The following is a 22,648-nucleotide window of genomic DNA, read 5'->3' on the forward strand; positions in this document are numbered from 1 at the left end:
TCTAGCTAGCTCTCTTGATGCTTACCAAAATTTGATCCCGTCTAAACGATTTCAATATGTAACCAGCTCTATTGATACTTACCGAATTTGGATCCATTCTATACGATTTCAAGAGTCTAGCCAGCTCTGTCGATGTTTACCAAAATTTGATTCAGTCTAGACGTTTTCAATAGTTAACCTGCTCTATTGATAATAACCGAAATTGTACATTCAAGACGATTTCAAGAGTAAGCCAGCTCTATTTATACTTACCAAAATTAGATCCATTCTAGACGATTTCAAGAGTCTAGCCAGCTCTATTTATACTTACCAAAACTGGATCCATTCTAGACGATTTCAAGAGTATAGCCAGCTATATTGATACCAAAATGGGATCCATTCTAGACAATTTCAAGAGTCTAGCCAGCTCTATTGATACTTACAAAAATTGGATCCATTCTAGACAATTTCAAGAGTCTAGCCAGCTGTTTTGATACTTACCGAATTTGATTCCATTCTAGATGATTTCAAGAGTCGAGCCAGCTCTATTTATACTTACCAAAATTGGATCCATTCTAGACGATTTCAAGAGTATAGCCAGCTTTATTGATACTTACCCAAATGGGATCCATTCTAGACAATTTCAAAAGTCTAGCCAGCTCTATTGATACTTACCAAAATTGGATCCATTCTAGACAATTTCAAGAGTATAGCCAGCTCTATTGATACTTACCAAAATTTGATCCATTCTAGACGATTTCAAGAGTCTAGCCAGCTCTATTGATACTTACTAAAATTGAATCCATTCTAGACGTTTTCAGAGTTAGCCAGCTCCATTGATACTTACCAAAATGGGATCCATTATAGACGATTTCAAGAGTATAGCCAGCTCTATTACCGAATTTGGATCCATTCTAGACGATTGCAAGAGTCTAGCTAGCTCACTTGATGCTTACCAAAATTTGATCCCGTCTAAACGATTTCAATATGTAACCAGCTCTATTGATACTTACCGAATTTGGATCCATTCTATACGATTTCAAGAGTCTAGCCAGCTCTTTCGATGCTTACCAATATTTGATTCAGTCTAGACGTTTTCAATAGTTAACCTGCTCTATTGATAATAACCGAAATGGTACATTCAAGACGATTTCAAGAGTTAGCCAGCTCTATTTATACTTACCAAAATTAGATCCATTCTAGACGATTTCAAGAGTCTAGCCAGCTCTATTTATACTTACCAAAATTGGATCCATTCTAGACGATTTCAAGAGTATAGCCAGCTATATTGATACCAAAATGGGATTCATTCTAGACAATTTCAAGAGTCTAGCCAGCTCTATTGATACTTACAAAAATTGGATCCATTCTAGACAATTTCAAGAGTCTAGCCAGCTGTTTTGATACTTACCGAATTTGATTCCATTCTATACGATTTCAAGAGTCTAGCCAGCTCCATTGATACTTACCAAAATGGGATCCATTCTAGACGATTTCAATAGTATAGCCAGCTCTATTGATACTTACCCAAATGGGATCCATTCTAGACGATGTCAAGAGTTGAGCCAGCTCTATTTATACTTACCGAAAATGGATCCATTCTAGACGATTTCAAGAGTCTAGCAAGCTCTATTTATACTTACCAAAATTGGATCCATTCTAGACGTTTTCAAGAGTATAGCCAGCTGTATTGATACTTACCAAAATGGAATCCATTCTAGACAATTTCAAGAGTCTAGCCAGCTCTATTGATACTTTCCAAAATTGGATCCATTCTAGACAATTTCAAGAGTCTAGCCAGCTCTATTGCTTCTTACGAAAATTTGATCCATTCTAGACGATTACAAGAGTCTAGCTAGCTCTATTGATACTTACTAAAATTGAATCCATTCTAGACGTTTTCAAGAGTTAGCCAGCTCCATTGATACTTACCAAAATGGGATCCATTCTAGACGATTTCAAACGTATAGCCAGCTCTATTGATACTTACCGAATTTGGATCCATTCTAGACGATTTCAGCAATACACTGCGCTGATAAGCCCATCACAGGGCTTATCATATATATATGTGTGTATTTACTCTGCAGCTTTATAGTTTTTATAGGATGTAACATCTTTCAACAAAAATATGTGTTTTTGAATAGCTATTTTCCTTTTTTGTTTAATTTGGCTGAAATGTGATGATAATGTTTAAAGTAAATAAACTACCTAATTGCTTAACATAATCATAATTAATTTGAATACAATTAAGCATGAACTGGGTTTAGCTTTTGAGCCGTTTTGGCGGAAACGCCCTACTGATTGCTAGGATGACATTCAAATCCTGATTTTACGAAATGATGTTCGATCCATTATTTCCATTTTTTATTTATACGGTCAACAGTAATAGCGTTTCAACCACTATTTGTTCCATGGTCGTGACTACGATTAATTAAACTAATACTGTTGATAATGGGCGATTTCCGAGCCACTTTATCCAAACTGAAACTTCTTACCAGCCGGTATGAAATTTCAAAATAAATATTATCCAATATCAATGGGCAAGCAATCATACTGGAGCAACATGAGTCTCTTTGTATTGTCGACTGTGTTATCTGTAGCATGTGTCTATTGTTAGATTTTGTTGGGTATCCGTTTTATATTATTTAAATGTTTTCAAATGCCATTTCTTTTACTGGTTGTGGGCATTTATTCAAGTTGCGTTTGATGAATCCCAGAGTTTGTGAAGCTTTCTTGGTTGCGTTATCGATACGAGTGTTTAATTTCAGATTATCACAAAGATCGACTCCTAAGTAAGGGTGATGTTAAAGATTTTCGAGGGTTTCGTTATTCATAGTATAGTTGTAGTCTTTTCTTAGTGGAGTTGGAGATATTCATGATGGCGCATTTTTTAACATTAAACTCCATCTGCCAAGATTTGCTCCAATATAGCTTTATATTTTCCATATTGACAATGAGTTTCATGTAAACCTGATGAATATTATTTTGTGTATGTTCCTCTTGTGTATAATTTTTTACCCTATTAATCACTAGTATTAAATATTAATACTATCTGATACAGAGAGGTTTGTAAATAACTTTCAAATAATCAGAACCGTATATAGTGATATTTATCTTAATTATTAAATAAAGGCTGTTTTTTTTCGTTATTGTATTATTTAAATATATAAATTTGTATTGCAATTATGGTGTGTAGTTAATTTTAAACTTCTAAGTTGAATAACTGTGCTAAATTTTCCTGTACATGATTCTAAGATCTGTTTACATCTTAGTAATAGGTCAACCCTCAGCAGATTGAACAGCTGTTTTCATGCATATATACAGCTGTAGGTCATGATCTTACTAATTTTTCCACTCACTTTAACACTCCAGTCCTTGTAAACATTATCTACTATGGTGGAAAGTGTACGCAGTAATTTTAAATTGCTGGTATAGGTAAAAGTGAAGTATTCTAGTAAGAATATATTAATTTATTTAAATTGTTGTGTTTAGGGTATACAAAAGAAATTAAATCTCAGTAGCAGTTTTTCTCTACAGAGGGAGTATGTAACAGGGTATTCACAAAGACTCATCCTTAATCAAATCACATCAAAACGAATTTATTGTCAGTATGAAATAACATGTATATAACAAACACTGTGTATAGCTGTTTACCAAACTAACAAGCAGTAGCAAATTGCAACACATCAATAATACATGGCATACATAAGAAATATTTATTCTAATAAAGCACAATAAAAACACAATTAAAGCAGTATTCCTATATGACATTATTCAAATGTAAGCAGAAATATAATATCAGTACTATACATTCAAAATTAAGAGCTGTTTAAAAGATTGTTGATGTTGACACAAGGAAGGGGCCTAAGGTACCATAAAAAGAAATGGTGTAAAAATGCTTACAGAGAAAATAGAACACAATAGTGCCACAAAATAAAAAGGGCTTAAAGGAAATTATCACCTCAAACCAGATTTGAAGGAAAATGATCAGCAAATTTCATACAATATAAGCAACACAATACAACACTGATGAATAAAAAATAAAATATAATTATAAAAGCAAAATAATACAATACTAATGCTGAAATGATTATCCTGCATGTGTAACTAGCACTATTTCAGAGCTTCAAAGGCAAATGATGAGCAAAGAAGCATTGATTAATGCAATATACATACAGTACTACAAGTTCTTCAACAAGATATCAAATGAAATGAACGAAATAAGACAACAACAGCAAACTGTTGTAGTGTCACTAGTATTATATATACATACTGTTAAGCTCAAAGAAAGCAAAAGCAAAAAAAGCATCAGAATGCAAACCCAATTAAGCAAATGAAACAAGAGCACCGCCTTTCGGGTGCAGACCGCTCATCTATTTTCTTTTTAAAGTTGAAGGGACTCTCATTTTCAATCACAAAGGAGGGAGGGGTGGAGTGAAGAGGGGTGCATTGTGTGGGGGTGTGGACATTTATTACATTATCTTCCAAAAATGCGAAAAAAAGGAAAAACAAAAATTTGGGGGGTGGGGGGTGGGGGGGGGATTCTTGGGCAGGCCTCGACACTAACGGTGGTCCGGGGACCCGAGGCCCCCAGATTTTGGCGAGGACCACCAGTTCCTTCAAGCTGGGTGGTCCTCCGGGAACCCTAAATTTATAAAACCACTTTGTCTTGATTGACCATTTGAATTTTTAAAAGTGCCTCCAATTTTTTAAGAGCGGCGTATAAAAAAACATCGGTAAAATCTTATCCGAAAATGTACTGCGAATCGAAAGCACGCGACTGAGCATTAGCGGCCAGCGTCTGTAAGTTGTAAATATTGATTTTCGACGATGTAAGCGACCTACAGTGCAGAGAGTATATTGAAATCACTGAAGCGTGTAAGTGTTACAAACGGTGTTTTTACTGCTATTGTCAAGTTTTATGGGGATTATTATCGGATTATCGGATTATTAATGGCTCCTTTAAGATATTGAGCCCCCAAAAAAGTAACATTGGGACAAACTGTCACGACGATCAGTTATTATAATAATTATTAGGGCCTCTATTTCTTTAATCAAAACCATAGGCGATCGGGCTGGCAAAAGCATTTAGATTCTCCACAAAAACACATGCCGGTATACACTTTTTTCTACAGGTATTTGTGAGCATTTCTGTTTAATAGTTCCATTATTATAATGACCTTGGAAGGATATAATTTGATTAAGATACCAACAATTTCTGAAATAAAAAGTATATCGTTCACTTGGTGTACTATATTTCGGATATGTTAAAATTCGGACATTTAAAGATAGTGACATGTATGTGTTTGTTTGTTGTTGATAGTTTGTAAAAAAAAAATGCTTTATGTTATTTCAGGCAACAAGAAAAGATGGTGGTAATTGTCTGGGCCTTACTGTCAGGAAATAGGCGTGAACAACTATAATTTAATTGATCCTGGAAATCATCCACCACTAACAGAAAACGTTTTAATAACAGAAGCTGATGTATGACATGTCCAAATGACCATATATAACTGTTTAACAAATTAAGTGAGATGATTTATTTTCTGATGTTTTATATTTCTTTTTCCCTTTCAAATGATGTAAATTGGTGTGATTCAATGTTTAAATAATTAATTTTGAAACATTTAGGCAGCATACTGTTTAATACATTGAAGTTAACATTGTTATATTATTTTGGTTATCTGTGTTGTTAATCAAGTTGAAAAAAATGGTATTTATATACAAATAAAGCTTATTAAGACTTATGAAGGTATGACTTATGAAGGTACTTATTGTTTTTTATGTAATAATATACTTTTTAAAGTGATAATATAGGCAATCACATTAATGTAGTAAGGTTTCTTTAAATGATTGTTCTTATTAATAAGGTTGGAATAATCGACAGTTTTCACGGCGCGAAAAAGTTGCAACAAGTTTTGTTGAGCCAGTGAAACCCCTGAATGCGCGTAATTACCTTTTATTTCTTAAAAGTTTATAATAAGAACTTCCGAAACGCTAAGTTCTGGCGGCGAAGGGCAATGCTGAAGATGATAATGCTGAAGATGATTATGACACGGATGACGATGCTGATGATATTGATGAAATACATGAAATCAAAAGTTTACAAGACAAAGTTATGAGCTTTTAATGGGTCTGCTTTAAATGGCAACAGAATTGAATATAGGAAATAAAAATGTGTACTAGTATGCTTCTTGTACTTATTTGCCCTTACGCCGAGAGAAGCTGTGTGTTGAAACAAGAGGGCTCCCTAGGTTTTGGTGAGGGCCACCAAAAGTTGAAAGTAGGGTTCCCTCCGGGTACCCTGTCAAAAAAGTTAGTGTAAAGGCCTGTTGGGTGCGATGGTTGGACGGTATTTCAAACATAAAATAATAAAAATAAATATTTGTTTTTTAACCGTTTAAAAAAAAAATGGGGGGGTGAGGTGGGGGGGGGGTATAGTGTGAGGGTGTGGTGGTAATTTGTGAGATGATCTTAAAAAAAAAAAAAAAAAAAAAAAATAGGGGGGGGGGGATTCGGGTGGGGGTGGGGGGAGGGGGGCTGTGGGGGATTCTTGGGTGCGATGGTTGGACGGTATTTCAAACATAAAATAATAAAAATAAATATTTGTGTTTTTAATCGTTTAAAAAAAAATGGGGGGGTGAGGTGGGGGGTATAGTGTGAGGGTGTGGTGGTAATTTGTGAGATGATCTGAAAAAAAAAATAAATAAATAAAAAATTAGGGGGGGGATTCTGAGGGGGGGAGGGGGGCTGGGGGGGATTCTTGGGTGCGATGGTTGGACGGTATTTCAAACATAAAATAATCAAAATAAATAGTTTTGTTTTTTAACCGTTAAAAAAAAAAAATGGGGGAGGGGGTGGGGTGGGGGGGGTATAGTGTGAGGGTGTGGTGGTCATTTGTGAGATGATCTTAAAAAAATAAAAAAAATAGGGGGGGATTCGGGGGGGGGGGGGGAGGGGGGGGGGCACGGGCGATGGTTTGGGTGGAGTCTATTGTGGTATGTCAGGTAAGAGTAGTTTTGTCAAAGTATCAATCAAATCTAATCATAAATAAAGAAGTTATGGCAATTTTAGCAAAATTTAATAATTTGACCTTGAGAGTCAAGGTTATTCAAAGGTCAAGGTAAAATTCAACTTGCCAGGTACAGTAACCTCATGATAGCATGAAAGTATTTGAAGTTTGAAAGCAATAGCCTTGATACTTAAGAAGTAAAGGGGATCGAAACACAAAATTTAACCATATATTCAAAGTTACTAAGTCAAAAAAGGGCCATAATTCCGTAAAAATGACATCCAGAGTTATGCAACTTGTCCTTTTACTGTACCCTTATGATAGTTTGCGAGTGTTCCAAGTATGAAAGCAATAGCTTTGATACTGTAGGAATAAAGTGGACCTAAACACAAAACATAACCAAATTTTCAATTTTCTAAGTATAAAAAGGGCACATAATTCTGTCAAAATGCCAGTCAGAGTTACATTACTTTGCCTGCACAGTCCCCTTATGATAGTAAGTGTTTCAAGTATGAAAGCAATAGCTTTGATACTTAAGGAATAAAATGGACCTAAACACAAAACTTAACCAAAATTTTCAATTTTATAAGTATAAAAAGGGCACATAATTCAGTCAAAATGCACGCCAGAGTTATCTAACTTTGCCTGCCCAGTCCCCTCATGATAGTAAGTAAGTGTACCAAGTTTGAATGCAATAGCATTGATACTCTCTGAGAAAAGTGGACCTAAACGCAAAACTTAACCTGACGCCGACGCCGATGCCAAGGTGATGACAATAGCTCATAATTTTTTTTTCAAAAAATAGATGAGCTAAAAAATCAAGATGCAAATTTCTCAGAGAAAGCAAAAAGCAAAAAGGAAACACAATGAAAACAAAACAAAACACCAGTTATATAAATAATTATAACTACTTATCCAATCAAGAGAGATTCAGTGTGATGAATGAGTGAGCTTCTGTATATTAATAATGGAGAATGCTTTTTAGGTGAGCTGATTTCAGATACAATTTATGGTTTTATATATCTGAAACATTTGATTAATTTCGTTACTAAACCTTGCAAGAGGTACAAGCATTTTTCATTTGCTTAAACCTACTATCTTTAGTTTCTTTCTTCATATGGTTACTGGTGAGTCATTTTATTATTTTAAGTGTATTTACTTGTATACTTGTTAAAATTGTAATCATTATATTATTTGAATGATATTGTATTTATCAATTATCTGATTTATAATTTATGATAATACTTATAATACTTTATGTTATTATATTTCATACCATTATCAATTATATAATTAAAACTAGGCGAAAGCATTCTTGAGTTATCATCCGGAAACCATTTTACTGTTTCGAGTCACTGTGACCTTGACCTTTGACCGAGTGACCTGAAAATCGAAAGGGTCATTTGCCAGTCATGATCAATGTACATATGAAGTTTCATGATCCTAGGCGTAAGCATTCTTGAGTTATCATCCGAAAACCATTTTACTATTTCGAGTCACTGTGCCCATGACCTTTGACTTAGTGACCTGAAAATCAATATGGGTCATCTGCCAGTCATGATCAATGTTCCTATGAAGTTTCATGATCCTAGGCCTAAGTGTTCTCATCCGGAAACCATCTGGTGGACGAACCAACGGACCGACATGTGCAAAACAATATACCCCCTCTTCTTCAAAGGGGGGCTTAATAAAAGTTGGCAACTATAACCCCTTGTGTCAATACACAAACCCCGCTACATAACCAAACTGAAATACCTGTGTATTTAACTTAACAGTTATAAAACACCATTTTTCAAAAGTGTATATTTTACATGAAAAATAAATAAAAATGCTAAGAATATAAAAACACATACTTTTTAAAATTTAAAACAGTAACATTACATCATTGTTTCATCATTTAGTAGTAAGTCTGCACATTGGCCTTTAACCAAAAAACAACAACACATTTCCATGGTAATTATGGCAGTACTTATTATTTTCACTAGTCTGTATGTTTCAAGTCAAACCGGAGTATGTACTGAGAAAAATTATAAAAGTTGTTAAAGATGAAAAATGGATCAAGAATGTTTTTTTTAAATAGGTCCCAGAGGGCCTGTGTCGTTCAAACAAATACCATACAATATTCAGATGCAACCTCAATTGCAGGCTCCTTATCTTTGTTGTTTAGGTCTAGGATAATAATAATTTTTATAACATGCATATAAGGAAAACGCCATGGTCCCCAGTGTATAACTAGACACAAATTGAAAATCAAATCTTGGTTGAACCCTCAACAGGGATAGAACCTCTGACAACTGGAGTACTGGAGTAAAAGTCTACTGCTTTGACCACTCGGTCATTTGTGGTCATACAATGTGGACGGTATTTTATACTTTATATAAGCAATTCTCGTAGTTTCACAAAATATAACAACGACAACAGAACTTTCCATATTATTCAATCGTTTTGCATTGCAACGATTTATAATTTTATAAACCACTATAGTGGTGGGGGACATAAAAATCTGAAACAATTTTGACAATTTACCAAAACTTGAAAAGGCCCCTTTAATAAAAAGCAAAAAGGTGTGGCTTATTTTCATCCCAGGGACATTATATGATCAATCAAAAATATTTTGACAATTTACAGAATGAATCCGAATTCGGTCAGTATCAACAAGGCTGACTAAACGCTTGAAAATGTCCAGATTGGATCAATAGTGCACGCTAGACTCTTGAAATTGTATATAATGGATCCAATTTTGGCAAGTAACAATAGTGCTGGGTACACTCTTGAAAATGTCCAGAATGGATCCAAATTCGGTCAATTTCAACAGGACTGGATACACTCTTGCAAATTTCCAGAATTGATCCAGTTTCGGTCAGTATCAATAGAGCTGGCTAGACTCTTGAAATTGTACAGAATGGATCCAATTTTGGAAAGTATCAATAGAGCTGGCTAGACTCTTGAAATTGTCCAGAATGGATCCAATTTTTGTAAGTATCAATAGATCTGGCTACACTCTTGAAATTGTCCAGAATGGATCCAATTTTGGTCAATATCAATAGAGCTGGCTATACTCTTGAAATTGTCCAAAATGGATCATATTTTGGTAAGTATCAATAGAGCTGGCTAGACTCTTGAAATTGTTAAGAATGGATCCAATTTTGGAAATTATCAATAGAGCTGGCTAGACTCTTGAAATTGTCCAGAGTGGATCCAATTTGGTAAGTATCAAGAGAGCTGGCTTGACTCTTGAAATTGTCTAGATTGGATCCATTTTCTGTAAGTATCAATAGAGCTTGCTAGACTCTTGAAATTGTCCAGAATGGATTCAATTTTGGTAAGTATCAATAGAGCTGGCTAGACTCTTGAATTTGTATAGAATAGATCAAATTTTGGTAAGTATCAAGAGAGCTAGTTAGAGTCTTGAAGTTGTCAAGAATGGATCCAATTTTGGTGAGTACCAATACAGCTGGCTTGACTCTTAAAATTGTCCCGAATGGATCAAATTTTGGTAAGTATCAATAGAGCTAGCTAGAGTCTTGAAAGTGTCCACAATTGATCCAATTTTAGTAAGTAACAATAGAGCTGGCTTCACTCTTGAAAATGTCCAGAATGGATCAAAACTCAGTCAATTTCAACAGGACTGGATACACTCTTGCAAATGTCCAGAATGGATCGAGTTTTGGTCAATATCAATAGAGCTGGCTACACACTTGAAAGTCTCCAGAATGGATCCAATTTTGGTTAGTATCAATAGAGCTGGCTAGACTCTTACAATTTCCAGAATGGATCCAATTTTTAAGTATCAATAGAGCTGGCTAGACTCTTGAAGTTGTTCAGAATGGATCCAATTTTGATAAGTATCAATATAGAATTTTATGGTCATTAGTTATTGTTTCTCTCCTTCACTTGCTAATGCTCGTGTGCTATTAGCTACAAGCATGTGAATTAATATTGCATGTTTGACTTCTTGATCCTGATGTTGTTGAGGCATGGTCAAGGCCCTACTTCTTGTATGTTTAAATTTCTATTTGAAGTTTATTTGCTGTTTATTTTCAACTTTCAATCACAATAGTAGATTTTTCTCTTTATCCGTCCATGGTCTGTTGGCGATATTTTATACGCATGTCCACTCTTTGATTTCTACATTCAAGCCTCTGTGTCCACACAAACTTAAAGAAATTGTTCTAATTACTGTCCCCCTGGGCAATATTGGATGTAAACCTTCTGGCATGAACGCCTTGCTCAACAATCTGCAAATTAAAACCAGAAAATCCATTACTAAGTTGCATCACTTTAAAAAACAAACAAACAAAGGGGCTCTTCAACATACATGGTGTCACATGAATAAAATACAATGGAAAGGTCAAAGCTGTTCAAACCTGTTCAACATACATGAAAGTGTGGAGCAATTTTGAAGGATATTTTAATTAAACATGATACTGCTTATTAATCTACATCTCTTGGCCTTGTGGTTTCATTGAAAATGTTTTCAATTGTCACTGTTTGTTTATTTTGGTTAAAATCAAAACAATTGGCTGCTAATTAAGATTTCTGAGCACCAACGTTGTTTCAGGTCAGATAATACATGTATATGATTAAAATAACATTTACAGACACCACAGTGGATAACAAGATGATGTTTTAAGCTAAATATATAAGCTATAAGTCACATTGTTTCAGAGACGATTTTTTGCTGTTATCACTCTGGTTGACTTGCTAACATAACTAATGAATGATATGCAATGCTTTCGCTTTGAAAAAAGAACAGTTCAACACCTGAGCACGGAACATTCCATGAAAGTTTTATCATGGATCGCTTAGTGTTTCAGAAGAAAATGATATCAGTTATTTCAGTTAAAGATGTTAACACACCACCACAGAAAATAACCATTCACAATATCTCATAATGGATCATTAACAGTATTTCTTAAACTACTCCAGATGATGATTAATCTATTTATCAAGGGTGGTCAAGTGGTAACACTCTGGTCTACCATTCCAGAGGTCCCCGGTTCAAATCCCGGCCGGGGCACTGGAAATATCAGAAATGCTTCAAGTGTTTCCCACCCAACTAGAGATGTACTGGTATGAAACCCAGGTAATTCTCGCGTGTATCGGTGCTATACACTGAGCACGTAAAAGAACCAAGGTATCTATTCGCAAAGAGCTAGGGTATCGCACCCGGATTCCTTGTATCCCAATACTGTCTCTTCTGCTTGCTGTCTCTTCAGCAAAAACCAAAGGACCCCATTGGAAATAAGTGCTTGCACTTTCATGGGTTATCCTTGACCGCAAGGTCAAAATAAATACATACATACATACATAATGTACAAGTCATTAATTGCAATTAACTTATCTTTGCAGTCTCTTGTCTTTTTTTACTTATTATTATTACAAATTCATAAATTAATGTTAGATTACCAAAAGTTATAATAAATGATATGCACATGCTGACTATCACAACAATTCATATATTTGATTATTTTATTAAATTTCGGTACATCTGAGTTCCACAGGTGGTTTTAATTTAATATTTGTTTTTATCAGAGTTCATGAATCTGCAGTAACAGTATTATTAACTGAATAGATCAATTCAATACAGGGAAAATACTTGTAGATTTAAGGCTAGTAGACCTACTGCCAATGTATACATTTTGGGCCGAATTAACTATGATACCTTATCTGATAACAGTTCATATTAATCTATTTTTTTAACTCTAAAATTCCAAATTTTTGGTGTAAACAACACATCTTCCACAACGTCACTGGAATATTGACTGAAAGCGGTCACCAAGATACTGTTTTTTTCTTATCACCCTACTGAAGTATGATTTCATTTAAAGCCACACACCTTGAAATTAAGCACATGTTGATCAATACATATAGATGCAATTTAAAAGTGTGCAAAATTGTCCTTCAATCTATAGCCTAGTTAGCAAGTAAATTTTTATTCTGTTTAATTTCAAAACCGAAAGTATAATTTCTTTACGTGTACGTCCGTTTCGTCAAACACGATTATTTTTAAGTTTTAAAGCGCAAAAAAGACGGATTTCTACTTTGTAACCAATAGATATATTCTTATTGAGATAGATAAAATTAAATATATAGCCTAGTTAACAAGTAATTTATTATTTTTCAACCGGCACCGCTTTTAAAACCGAAAGTAGGATTTCTAGACGTATACGTCCATTTTCGACAAACGCGATTATTGTTAAGTTTCAAAGCGCAAAAGAGACGGATTTCTACCTTGTTACCACCAGATATATTCTAATTGGCATAGATAAAATATGTTTCTTATTTATACTTAAATTTACTATGCCATGTATTTCATTTCAAGATGTGTGGCTTTAAAGCACACCTTGAAATGAAATACATGTTAATCAATACATATAGATGCAATTTTAAAGTGTGCAAAATTGTCATTAAATCTATAGCCTAGTTAGCAAGTAATTTATTAATTTTCAAACGATACTGCTTTTAAAACAGAAAGTAGGATTTCTATAGACCAGTTCACGTGTGACGTCACCCGCACCTGCATGTTTACAATGTACATCCGGACTACATTGGTAGGCAAAAGAAAGACACAATCAATGGGAAGAAATAGAGCATGATCGTTCATATTTACACGATTTTATTTTTGAACATGCCAACAAGTTGTTCTACTTTACTGAAACACAGATTGAAAACAAGCAATAAATAGATCAATTCCAAATAAACAACATATAAAAATTAACTAAAATGGTATTTGTCTGGGAAAACTAACACGTTGACACATTAAATAAACATTTAATTAAATTAAATGCCAAATTTGTCATTTCATTGTTTGCATCAATCTTAAAATCATGTTAGCCTTTGTATTACTGTGTTATAGTTCTGCATAAACCTATTATCGCGTTTTTATCAAATATTGTCCAGACTTCACTAACAACATGGTGTAAACCACACTTGGTGGCAGATGACAGTCTGGGCATTCAACACAATTGAGGATACCACCATGTCTTCTCTTTCTGGTAGTATTAAGCAGTCATTTGGTTAAATTATTTACCGCTGAAATACTTAACAGTTGTTTAAATTAGATATGTTACATATTGTACAAATTAAAAGTCATGTCCAATATGGATCATCAGAAATTGTAATTAGTAAAGATATTAGCCCGTTTCATTTATAAAAAATAAAGTATTCAATAAGTATATAATTTACGTAGAAAACATCAGTTAATTAAAACCACGTCATTCTGAATGATTCTGTATGATGATTTAATGTTACAGCAATGCACGAACGACATCATAAAAACAAGAAATTACGCTTAACACCAACGGGGGTAAATAATGTTTTCAAAAAATAATAATAAAACAATATGTATATAGATATATGTGTGTTAAAATGTTAAATATGTGTCACGCATACTACTAGTAACAAGTTTTCAATATACATGAATACACAGTTCAATTTGCATCATGTTAAGTTGTGTTTTTCAGCTGTTTGTTAATTTTCCTCAATAGTGTCATTCTCTGTACAAAACCCATCAAAATTAAAATTACATGTAAATACCGTCATGCACTTCGCTTATAATAGGGCTTTGTAGTACATAATTTTCAAAGCACCCCTTACACTTTCTATCACTCATTTTTATCAAACTAGCGTACTCATGCCATTGATAATTATTATTTTATAATTAGATGTATTATTATTGTAATTTATTGAAGCTTTTATGCAAAAAATAATACCGCTAATACATTATAGAGCTCTTTGTTGTGTCAAATTGCCGGTCTTTCAGTCTTCAGACAATCTTTACTTTGATACTTATGACGCATTGTTTTAAGATGCAAATAAATGTATTAATAAATTCTTTTTGCACTAAATATTATATTTTTGAAATATTATTTAGGTGTTGTTTTTTTAGGACCTTCTTTTCGATTCATTTACTAAACAAGTGTCGTTATCCATATGTTTTGCGCTACTTTAACCCATGCTTTTGCCTACCAGTGCATTGCGCATGTGCAAAAATCAAAACAATAACAATGAACTGCTCTATATGTAAATTGTATACGTCCATTTTGACAAATGCGATTATTTTGAAGTTTTTAACCACAAACAAAATGGATTTCTACCTTGTAACCACCATATATATTCTAATTTGCATAGATAAAATATGTTTCTTATTTATAATTAAATTTACTATGTCAAATAAGTTGTGTGGCTATAAGTAATTAACTGCAGACTCAGTCACTCTGTTTTAATATATTCACGCCAAAATGGGGGTACGCGTGTGACCGTGCAAAACATAGCTTTACCTTTTAACATACAGGCCTTCAGCAAAGAACTTTGACCACAAGGCATCCCTGTGCCTTAATCTTTAATTTATTACATTTTATAACCAATTTGTGTTGCTTTGATTCATCAATATTATGTATTTAAAATGACATGAAAACATTTATAATAGAAAGATCCATCAGCTTTTAAACGACTTTTTATTTTTAGCCTACCTGAATTTTCGCAACAGTTTTTAGTTCCAATTCAATTGACGACAATTCGCTTCACTCTTATAATTTTATTTAGTCTTTAGCCCATTCTGGACCGTCGGAAAACATTCGTTCCCTTCAGCATTCTTTGACAGACTTGACAGACATCTTGGAAATACGACTACTTTGCGGTGAGGCCGCCTTTTTACGGCCAACTTTAGTGGTATCCTATATAGCAAAATAAAGGATCCATTCTAGACTCCACGTAAAATCGGTGCAATGGCGGAAATTTACAGTATTTATCTCCCTTGCACAACATCGAATAAAAGATTCGATGTCGGCTGTGAGGGTGAAGTGGAGTACAATGGCTAGGATTCAAACCCAATGATTTACACGGTCCGGCACGGGGTACTCGCAAGTCACGATCATTGAAGCATGAATTAGAGAAATTCACCCTGCCCCATAATACTCGCGAGAGGCGTGAGGCATTACTATGAGATAGATAGATAGATAGATAGATAGATAGATAGATAGATAGATAGATAGATAGATAGATAGATAGATAGATAGATAGATAGATAGATAGATAGATAGATAGAATGATAGATAGATAGATAGATAGATAGATAGATAGATAGATAGATAGATAGATAGATAGATAGATGAATAGATAGATAGATAGATAGATAGATAGGATAGCATAGATAGATAGATAGATAGATAGATAGATAGATAGATAGATAGAAGATAGATAGATAGATAGATAAGATGATAGATAGATCGATAGATAGATAGATAGATAGATAGATAGATAGATAGATAGATAGATAGATAGATAGATAGATAGATAGATAGATAGATAGATAGATAGATAGATAGATAGATCTAGATAGATAGATAGATAGATCGATAGATCGCTAGATAGATAGATAGATAGATAGATAGATAGATAGATAGATAGATATAGATAGATAGATAGATAGATAGATAGATAGATAGATAGATAGATAACTTTATTTTAACATCAAATAGAAATGTAGGGAAAGTTCAAGCAAGTAAATTGTAAACGAATGAGCCATCAAAATACGTTCCCTCAACCAATATAGTTTTAGGTATATTTCCCTTTGTCGTATTTGTGTGTAACTTACAAAATATTATGCTTTTAATGAACATTTTAACTTAATTTTGTGTTTTATATGCTTTAAATATGTCCTTGTACTATAAATGCTTATATAATATGCTTAATCTTTCTTTCTTCAGCTCAATATACACTTGATATACAATTGTTTTGTCGGGAAATAGCTCATGAGCTAATGTTTATTGTTATTCACATCCGACGTTAAATAAAGATTCTTGTATCTTGTATTTTATAGTACATCCATAGAAACCAAAGTTTGCTATTACGAAGTGTACAAAGTCCTTCAACACCGAAGGATCCAAACGGCGTCCCAGCACACCTTCCTACCTTACTTACCAGTCTCACAAAGGTTGTGACACATTTTAAAGTAAAGATGCAGTTTCAGCTATTAAGTTTTTAATGAAAACTCTTCAATTCTACTCTGGCCTTGAAATGTGCTGTAAGACTGGAGTACACGGAGGAATCCAAACCTGTCCGGTATGCTGTCCACCAAACAAACTCACATGCGCCGTGAGAAGAAGTTGAAACCGAGTCGTTTAGATGAGAAGCGCGTGTACCAACCACTGCTATAACCAGACAGCCTCAAAGTTTGACACCTCTCCCACATTTCGTTTATTGCAGCGATGATCAATACGCACATGCAGATGAAAAGGGGCAGTAAACCATTGAAGATACCGCCGATGGATGATATAAAGATGATATATTTTATGTAGGATCGATAGTATCTCTTGGAGGGGGCAGTGTCCTGTCGCCGATTTATACATGGAGATCTGCCTGACACTTTGGGCGCGTCACTTACGAGCTGGGGGACTTACCTCCCTCCGTTTCATGGCCGGAAATAGTCCCACATCAGATGATCGACTTGTCTTCTCCTATTTGATGGTCGAAAGGGAGGTGCCATAAATGACATACAATGCAGGCCTTACTTAATTGTTCGAAATTCCACAGTGTTAAAGTGAGCTTTGCAAAACTCGTTGCTCGCTGCTCGCAATCCCTCAATTAGGTTGGACCTTAAACCAGTAGACAGTGGCGCCATAGTTAATGCATCATTCAACCATGGCTATATAAATTGTCTGGACATTTGAACATCGATTTCAAATGATACATTTATCGTATCAACAATCTTTTTTTATGAAAATAATTTATAGCAAACACAAATATTCATTCATAATGCATAATATATCCATATGGTAATAAATGACATGTGGAATAAAGAAAATATAATAATAATAATAATAATAATCTCTTTATTTTCCGAAGGTAACTCATTAAGACAACACATTGATACAAAGTCATGCAAACAGTTTAACAATGGCAATATTATTTTCAATGAGGCCTTCAAACAACTATGGTATGCATAATGCATTTCTACATTATAATGCAAACATGTAGACGTTGACGGACATAAGAGTACTGTAACAGTGTAATAGAAGTGTTATAAAAAGCAAGTATATTATATGACTTCTCTTATATTATTAATTTCTCTTCCAATATTGAAATGGTCTCAAGGAACAAATATTTAATAACAGAAAGGATTTAATAATATAAATGAATTGTTGTTTACATTTTCCCATATGCACACACTCTAACGCACACACGCACTAACACACCTATACACAGACACACTTATACAATTACCATATCTTAATTAACACGACCAATAACAATAACAAAAAGATAATAAAAACAGCCGCGTACATTATTGTACAAAGTCAGAGTTTAAAAACGTGGAATACATTATTCTTGAAATAGTTTACGATTGACAGAAGTGGCTGATATACACAAATATTATAATTACAGAAAACAATATACATGACCAGTGTTGTTCACAATAGGATATGAAATTACACACAACTGTTATGAAGAATAGCCTGCACCTCCTTGCTATATAAAAAGTTGAAAAAGCAATATGTATATTTGTTTGCAGAAATTAAATCTACAGTAATCATTACGACACGTATGGAGGAGTATTTGACGTTTGAATAAGAGGAAAACAGAAAAATGTTACTACGCGTGAGACTCATTTTGCGCCTCAAAGAGGAAATATTTATTAAGCCTATGTTTGAAAGTGGTGAGAGTGAGAGATTGGCGAATACTAACCGGTATATGGTTTTATATTTCCATACCAGAGTAACTAAACGACTTTTTAAAAAGGTTTGAGTGAGGTGTTTTATGCGTCAAATCATTGTTTGATATCGATCTTAAATTGTAATTATTGTTTTCACCAGTTTTATCAAGTCGTCAATATATTTGGGCGTTAAATTATGAAGAGATTTGTAAATAATTACACCTGTGAAATATTTACATCTGTTTTCAAAAGAAAGCCACTGTGTTTTTTGTGATAAATCATAATAATTTATATTTAAGTCATTACGTAATATTACTCTTAAAAACCATCTTTGCAGTTTTGATATTCTGTTTATGTCTCTAGTATTTGCATTTTGCCACTTGACACATCCATAATCAATAATTGGTGTTACATACGCATTATAGAACATAATTTTCATCTCAGGCGTTAGATAATATTGAATACGCCTGAACAGTGCTAATTTCGAAACAAGTTTTGAACAAGTTATATTAAGATGGGCCTTCCAATTGGAATGTTTATCAATATGGACTCCTAGAAGTTTTTGGGTTGCAACATGTTTTATTTTTTAGTTATTTACAAACAAATTTAGATCTTCTGAATGTTTAAGTTTTTGGCGTGATCCTATAGTCATGCAAGTAGTTTTATCTGGGTTGACTGCCATATTATTTATCATACACCAATTTTGTTACCTTAGTAAGTCGTCTTGAAGTGTGCAATTTATCATAGTTATATTATTCCCTTTACAGTGGATTGTTACATCATCAGCATACATGTCAGATTCTGATGTTAGTTTTAAGGATAGATCATTCACGTAAAGTAAAAATAACAAAGGTCCTAAAATGGAGCCTTGCGGTACACCGGAACTTATCATGCAGGTGTCTGATGTTACTCCATCTGCCCAAATTAGTTGCAAACGGTTTTGTAGATATAATTAAAAAACTTCAAAGACGAATCCGAAAAATGATATAGTTTCAACTTGTGCAGAAGAATGGTGTGGTCTACTAAGTCAAATGCTTTTTTGAAATCCACAAAAACAGTTCCTATCATATAACCATCGTCCATACAATTTAACCATGAATCAACGAGTCTGATTAAAGCAGTTTGGCATGAGTGGTTTTTTCTTAAACCCGATTGGTGTTCTTTTAGTATACAGGTTTCTTTTAAATATTTATTTAATTGAATGGCTACATTTCTTTCAATTATTTAAGAAATTGTAGGTAATAAAGTGATAGGTCTAAAATTATTTGGATCATGTTTATCTCCTCCTTTATGGAGCGGTACGACACTTGCTAATTTAAGTAAGTCTGGAAAGATTCCAGTTGAAATTGAAGTATTTATTAATGTCGTAAGAGGTTGTACGATATAATCTTTGCAAAGTTTAAGGATATTAGGTCCTATTCTGTCTAAGCCACTACTTTTATTAGGATTAAGTTTATAAATTAATGTAAGAACTTCCATAGGTGATATATATATTCTAATTTGAACTCTCGATTACCCAATTTTTCATCTAAGAATTTTCTTAAATATCCAACATTTTCAGGTTTGAAAACAGTTTTCTTAATATATGAGATATGTTAACAAAATGTTTGTTACGTTCATTAGCCACAAGCTGTCTCCCACAAACATTAACATTGTTTATGTTTAATGTATTAGGTTAAATTGCTCTTTGATTTTCACTATCATTTGATATGCTTTTGATAGATCGCCACAATTGTTTAATATCTTTCTTCTCTTTAACTGCATTTTTGAAAAACGCTCTCTTATTTTTCTTAATTATGGAACTGCATTTGTTTCTCCATATTTTATACTGATCAAAATTGTTGCAAGCCTTAAATGTATCCCTGTTTAATCTAGCCTGTTTTATTTCATCTGAATACCATCCAGGCTGATGTATGCGCTTAACCCGCTTACTTTTAATTGGCGCATGCTGGTATAATACTGTGTTTAATATATTGTATAAAGTCGTTAGGGCCAAATGCGTATCATTAATAGTTTCTATAATATTCATATCATATTGACCTAGATCTTGTAGAAACAGTGTTTCATCAAAATGTTTAAACGATCTATAAGAAATTTGTCCATGTTCAGATATAGACTTACTTTTAAGTATACAAAGGAGTGTACACGTGATTGGATAGTGGTCACTGAGGCCTATTACTGGAACGTTAACTTCTGATACGTAAGATATTGATGTTGTGTATACATGATCAATTATTTTTGATGACGTTTGTGTTACTCTGGTTGGATATTGAACCAGTTGTGTGAGTCCGAAATCAAGTACAGTTTTTGCCCATTTTGTATAATTAAATTTATTAGGTGAAGAAAATTCAATGTTAAAATCGCCAATTGCTGACCAATTCAAATTAGATGATTCTGCAAATTCCATTTGTTTCTCAAATGAATCTATCCAAGACTGGGGACTGTTTGGGCACGGTAGATAAAGCATAGAAGATGTGATTTATTATTTTCGATAGCTACCTGTAGCCAAATATTCTCAATGTCCGAGGATTCTAGATCAAAGCGACGGACATAGCTTATGTTCTTTTTTGAGATATATAATGAGTCCTCCACCAGCCTTTTTTGACCTATCTTTACGTTCAAAAACGAAGTCGTTAATTAATAGATCTGTATCATTCATTGAACCTGTTAAAAACGTTTCACTCAAACCAAATATATCAAACCATTGTGTTTTCTCCCCACAGAAAACCACACAAATTCCAGTCCCTAGTTATACCCCGGTAAGTTAGTTTAGAATTTAAAAAAAACGGCAGAAGAAAAATACAAACATTGAGCATAGACATTTTTCTATGAGGAATACTTGATCGAACAATTTTACTTGCGAGGCTACCCACGTTTGACACATATCGTGTTTATATACTCTTATAATAAACTTCTTAGAAGTAGGAATTAAAGTGTTGTACATCGTAAGAAGACGAAAGCAATGGGGGGGGGGGGGGCAGAAATAGTTCAAAATGCTCAGTTTCTTTCCATACGTCGGGTTAATTTGAAATCAGCTTAGCAATATAATGATTTGCTTAGCAAAGGGCTTTAATTTTAAATAAATTGACTCGACAAGCTTCCCCACTGGTTCAATCAGCAGTATCGACTCCACCCTGTTCTTAACGCCCTGTTTCATTAAATTATATTTATACTTCTGATTTAATTTAAATTGAACTCCTCTTTGTTTCTATCTTGTTCCAATGACATACTAACTCGAGTGAACGACTTACTAACTCATGGGAACAAGTAAGCTATGTTGTGGGAACGACTTACTTATTCAAGGGAACGAGGTAGAAAAATTAGAAGTGCAAAACTAAATAAAAGAGGAGTGCAATGAAAAAAAAAAGAACGGTGCAGTAAATAAAGGAGAGTTGCATTAAACAAAAGAGGAGAAAATTTTAGCTAACTCGAGAGAACGACTTACTAACTCGTGGGAACAAGTTATCTATGTCGTGGGAACGACTTATTCCTCAGTCACAAATAATCCGGTCGCCGGCCGATGTGTCCGATCTCCAGGCATCGGGAAGACTGAACACGTCGGAGCCGTCCGCCCTCCGATGAGTGACAAAGTTTAAAACCTCAGTCACAAATAGACACCGATCACCGTCCGATCAGCGGCCGACGTTTTTTCCGCTCATCGGGCTGACGCCGGCCGATGATCGCACGCACATCGGGTCATTTTGTAGCATCGGGCGGCGTCCGGATTAATTTTTTATATCACAGTTTGTTTTACCCGACATCGGGCCCGGAAAGGAATCGAGTTGAGATCGAAAAAAGATCGGACGATCAACGAACGGTTATCGCCCGGCGTGCGCCCGACATCGGATTCATTGTACGTGTATATTAACGAGCATCGTCCGGCGTCCGTCGGGCATCTTGCGGAGGCCCTCCGGCAATCAGACGGTCGCCGGCCGATTTATATGCCTCTGGGAAATACCTTAATTTACTTTTGCCGATACACGTTCAATGAATCCGATGTC

General features: G+C 34.2%; 1 protein-coding gene and 2 long non-coding RNA genes across 3 annotated transcripts in view; 1 reads left to right on the plus strand and 2 right to left on the minus strand.

Annotated features, from left to right (window-relative positions):
- The window catches only part of LOC127881792 (ubiquitin-conjugating enzyme E2 N), a 31,676-nt gene extending 15,886 nt beyond the window's left edge, over positions 1-15,790 (minus strand). Inside the window, exon 1 of the mRNA XM_052429937.1 lies at positions 15,707-15,790. Within this exon, the coding sequence (XP_052285897.1) occupies positions 15,707-15,760 (54 nt within the window). The 5' untranslated portion in view covers positions 15,761-15,790. The remainder of the gene's footprint in view (positions 1-15,706) is intronic.
- On the plus strand, positions 4,546-6,277 carry LOC127881803 (uncharacterized). The gene is made up of 2 exons (XR_008050286.1): positions 4,546-4,857; positions 5,336-6,277. It is a non-coding gene; the product is annotated as an uncharacterized LOC127881803 (long non-coding RNA).
- On the minus strand, positions 9,412-15,693 carry LOC127881798 (uncharacterized). The gene is made up of 2 exons (XR_008050279.1): positions 15,466-15,693; positions 9,412-11,229 (listed from the first exon to the last, which is right to left on the minus strand). It is a non-coding gene; the product is annotated as an uncharacterized LOC127881798 (long non-coding RNA).
- Positions 15,791-22,648: the final 6,858 nt, after the last annotated feature.

This window comes from Dreissena polymorpha, chromosome 5 (genome assembly GCF_020536995.1).
Source record: "Dreissena polymorpha isolate Duluth1 chromosome 5, UMN_Dpol_1.0, whole genome shotgun sequence".
Lineage (NCBI taxonomy): Eukaryota > Metazoa > Mollusca > Bivalvia > Myida > Dreissenidae > Dreissena > Dreissena polymorpha.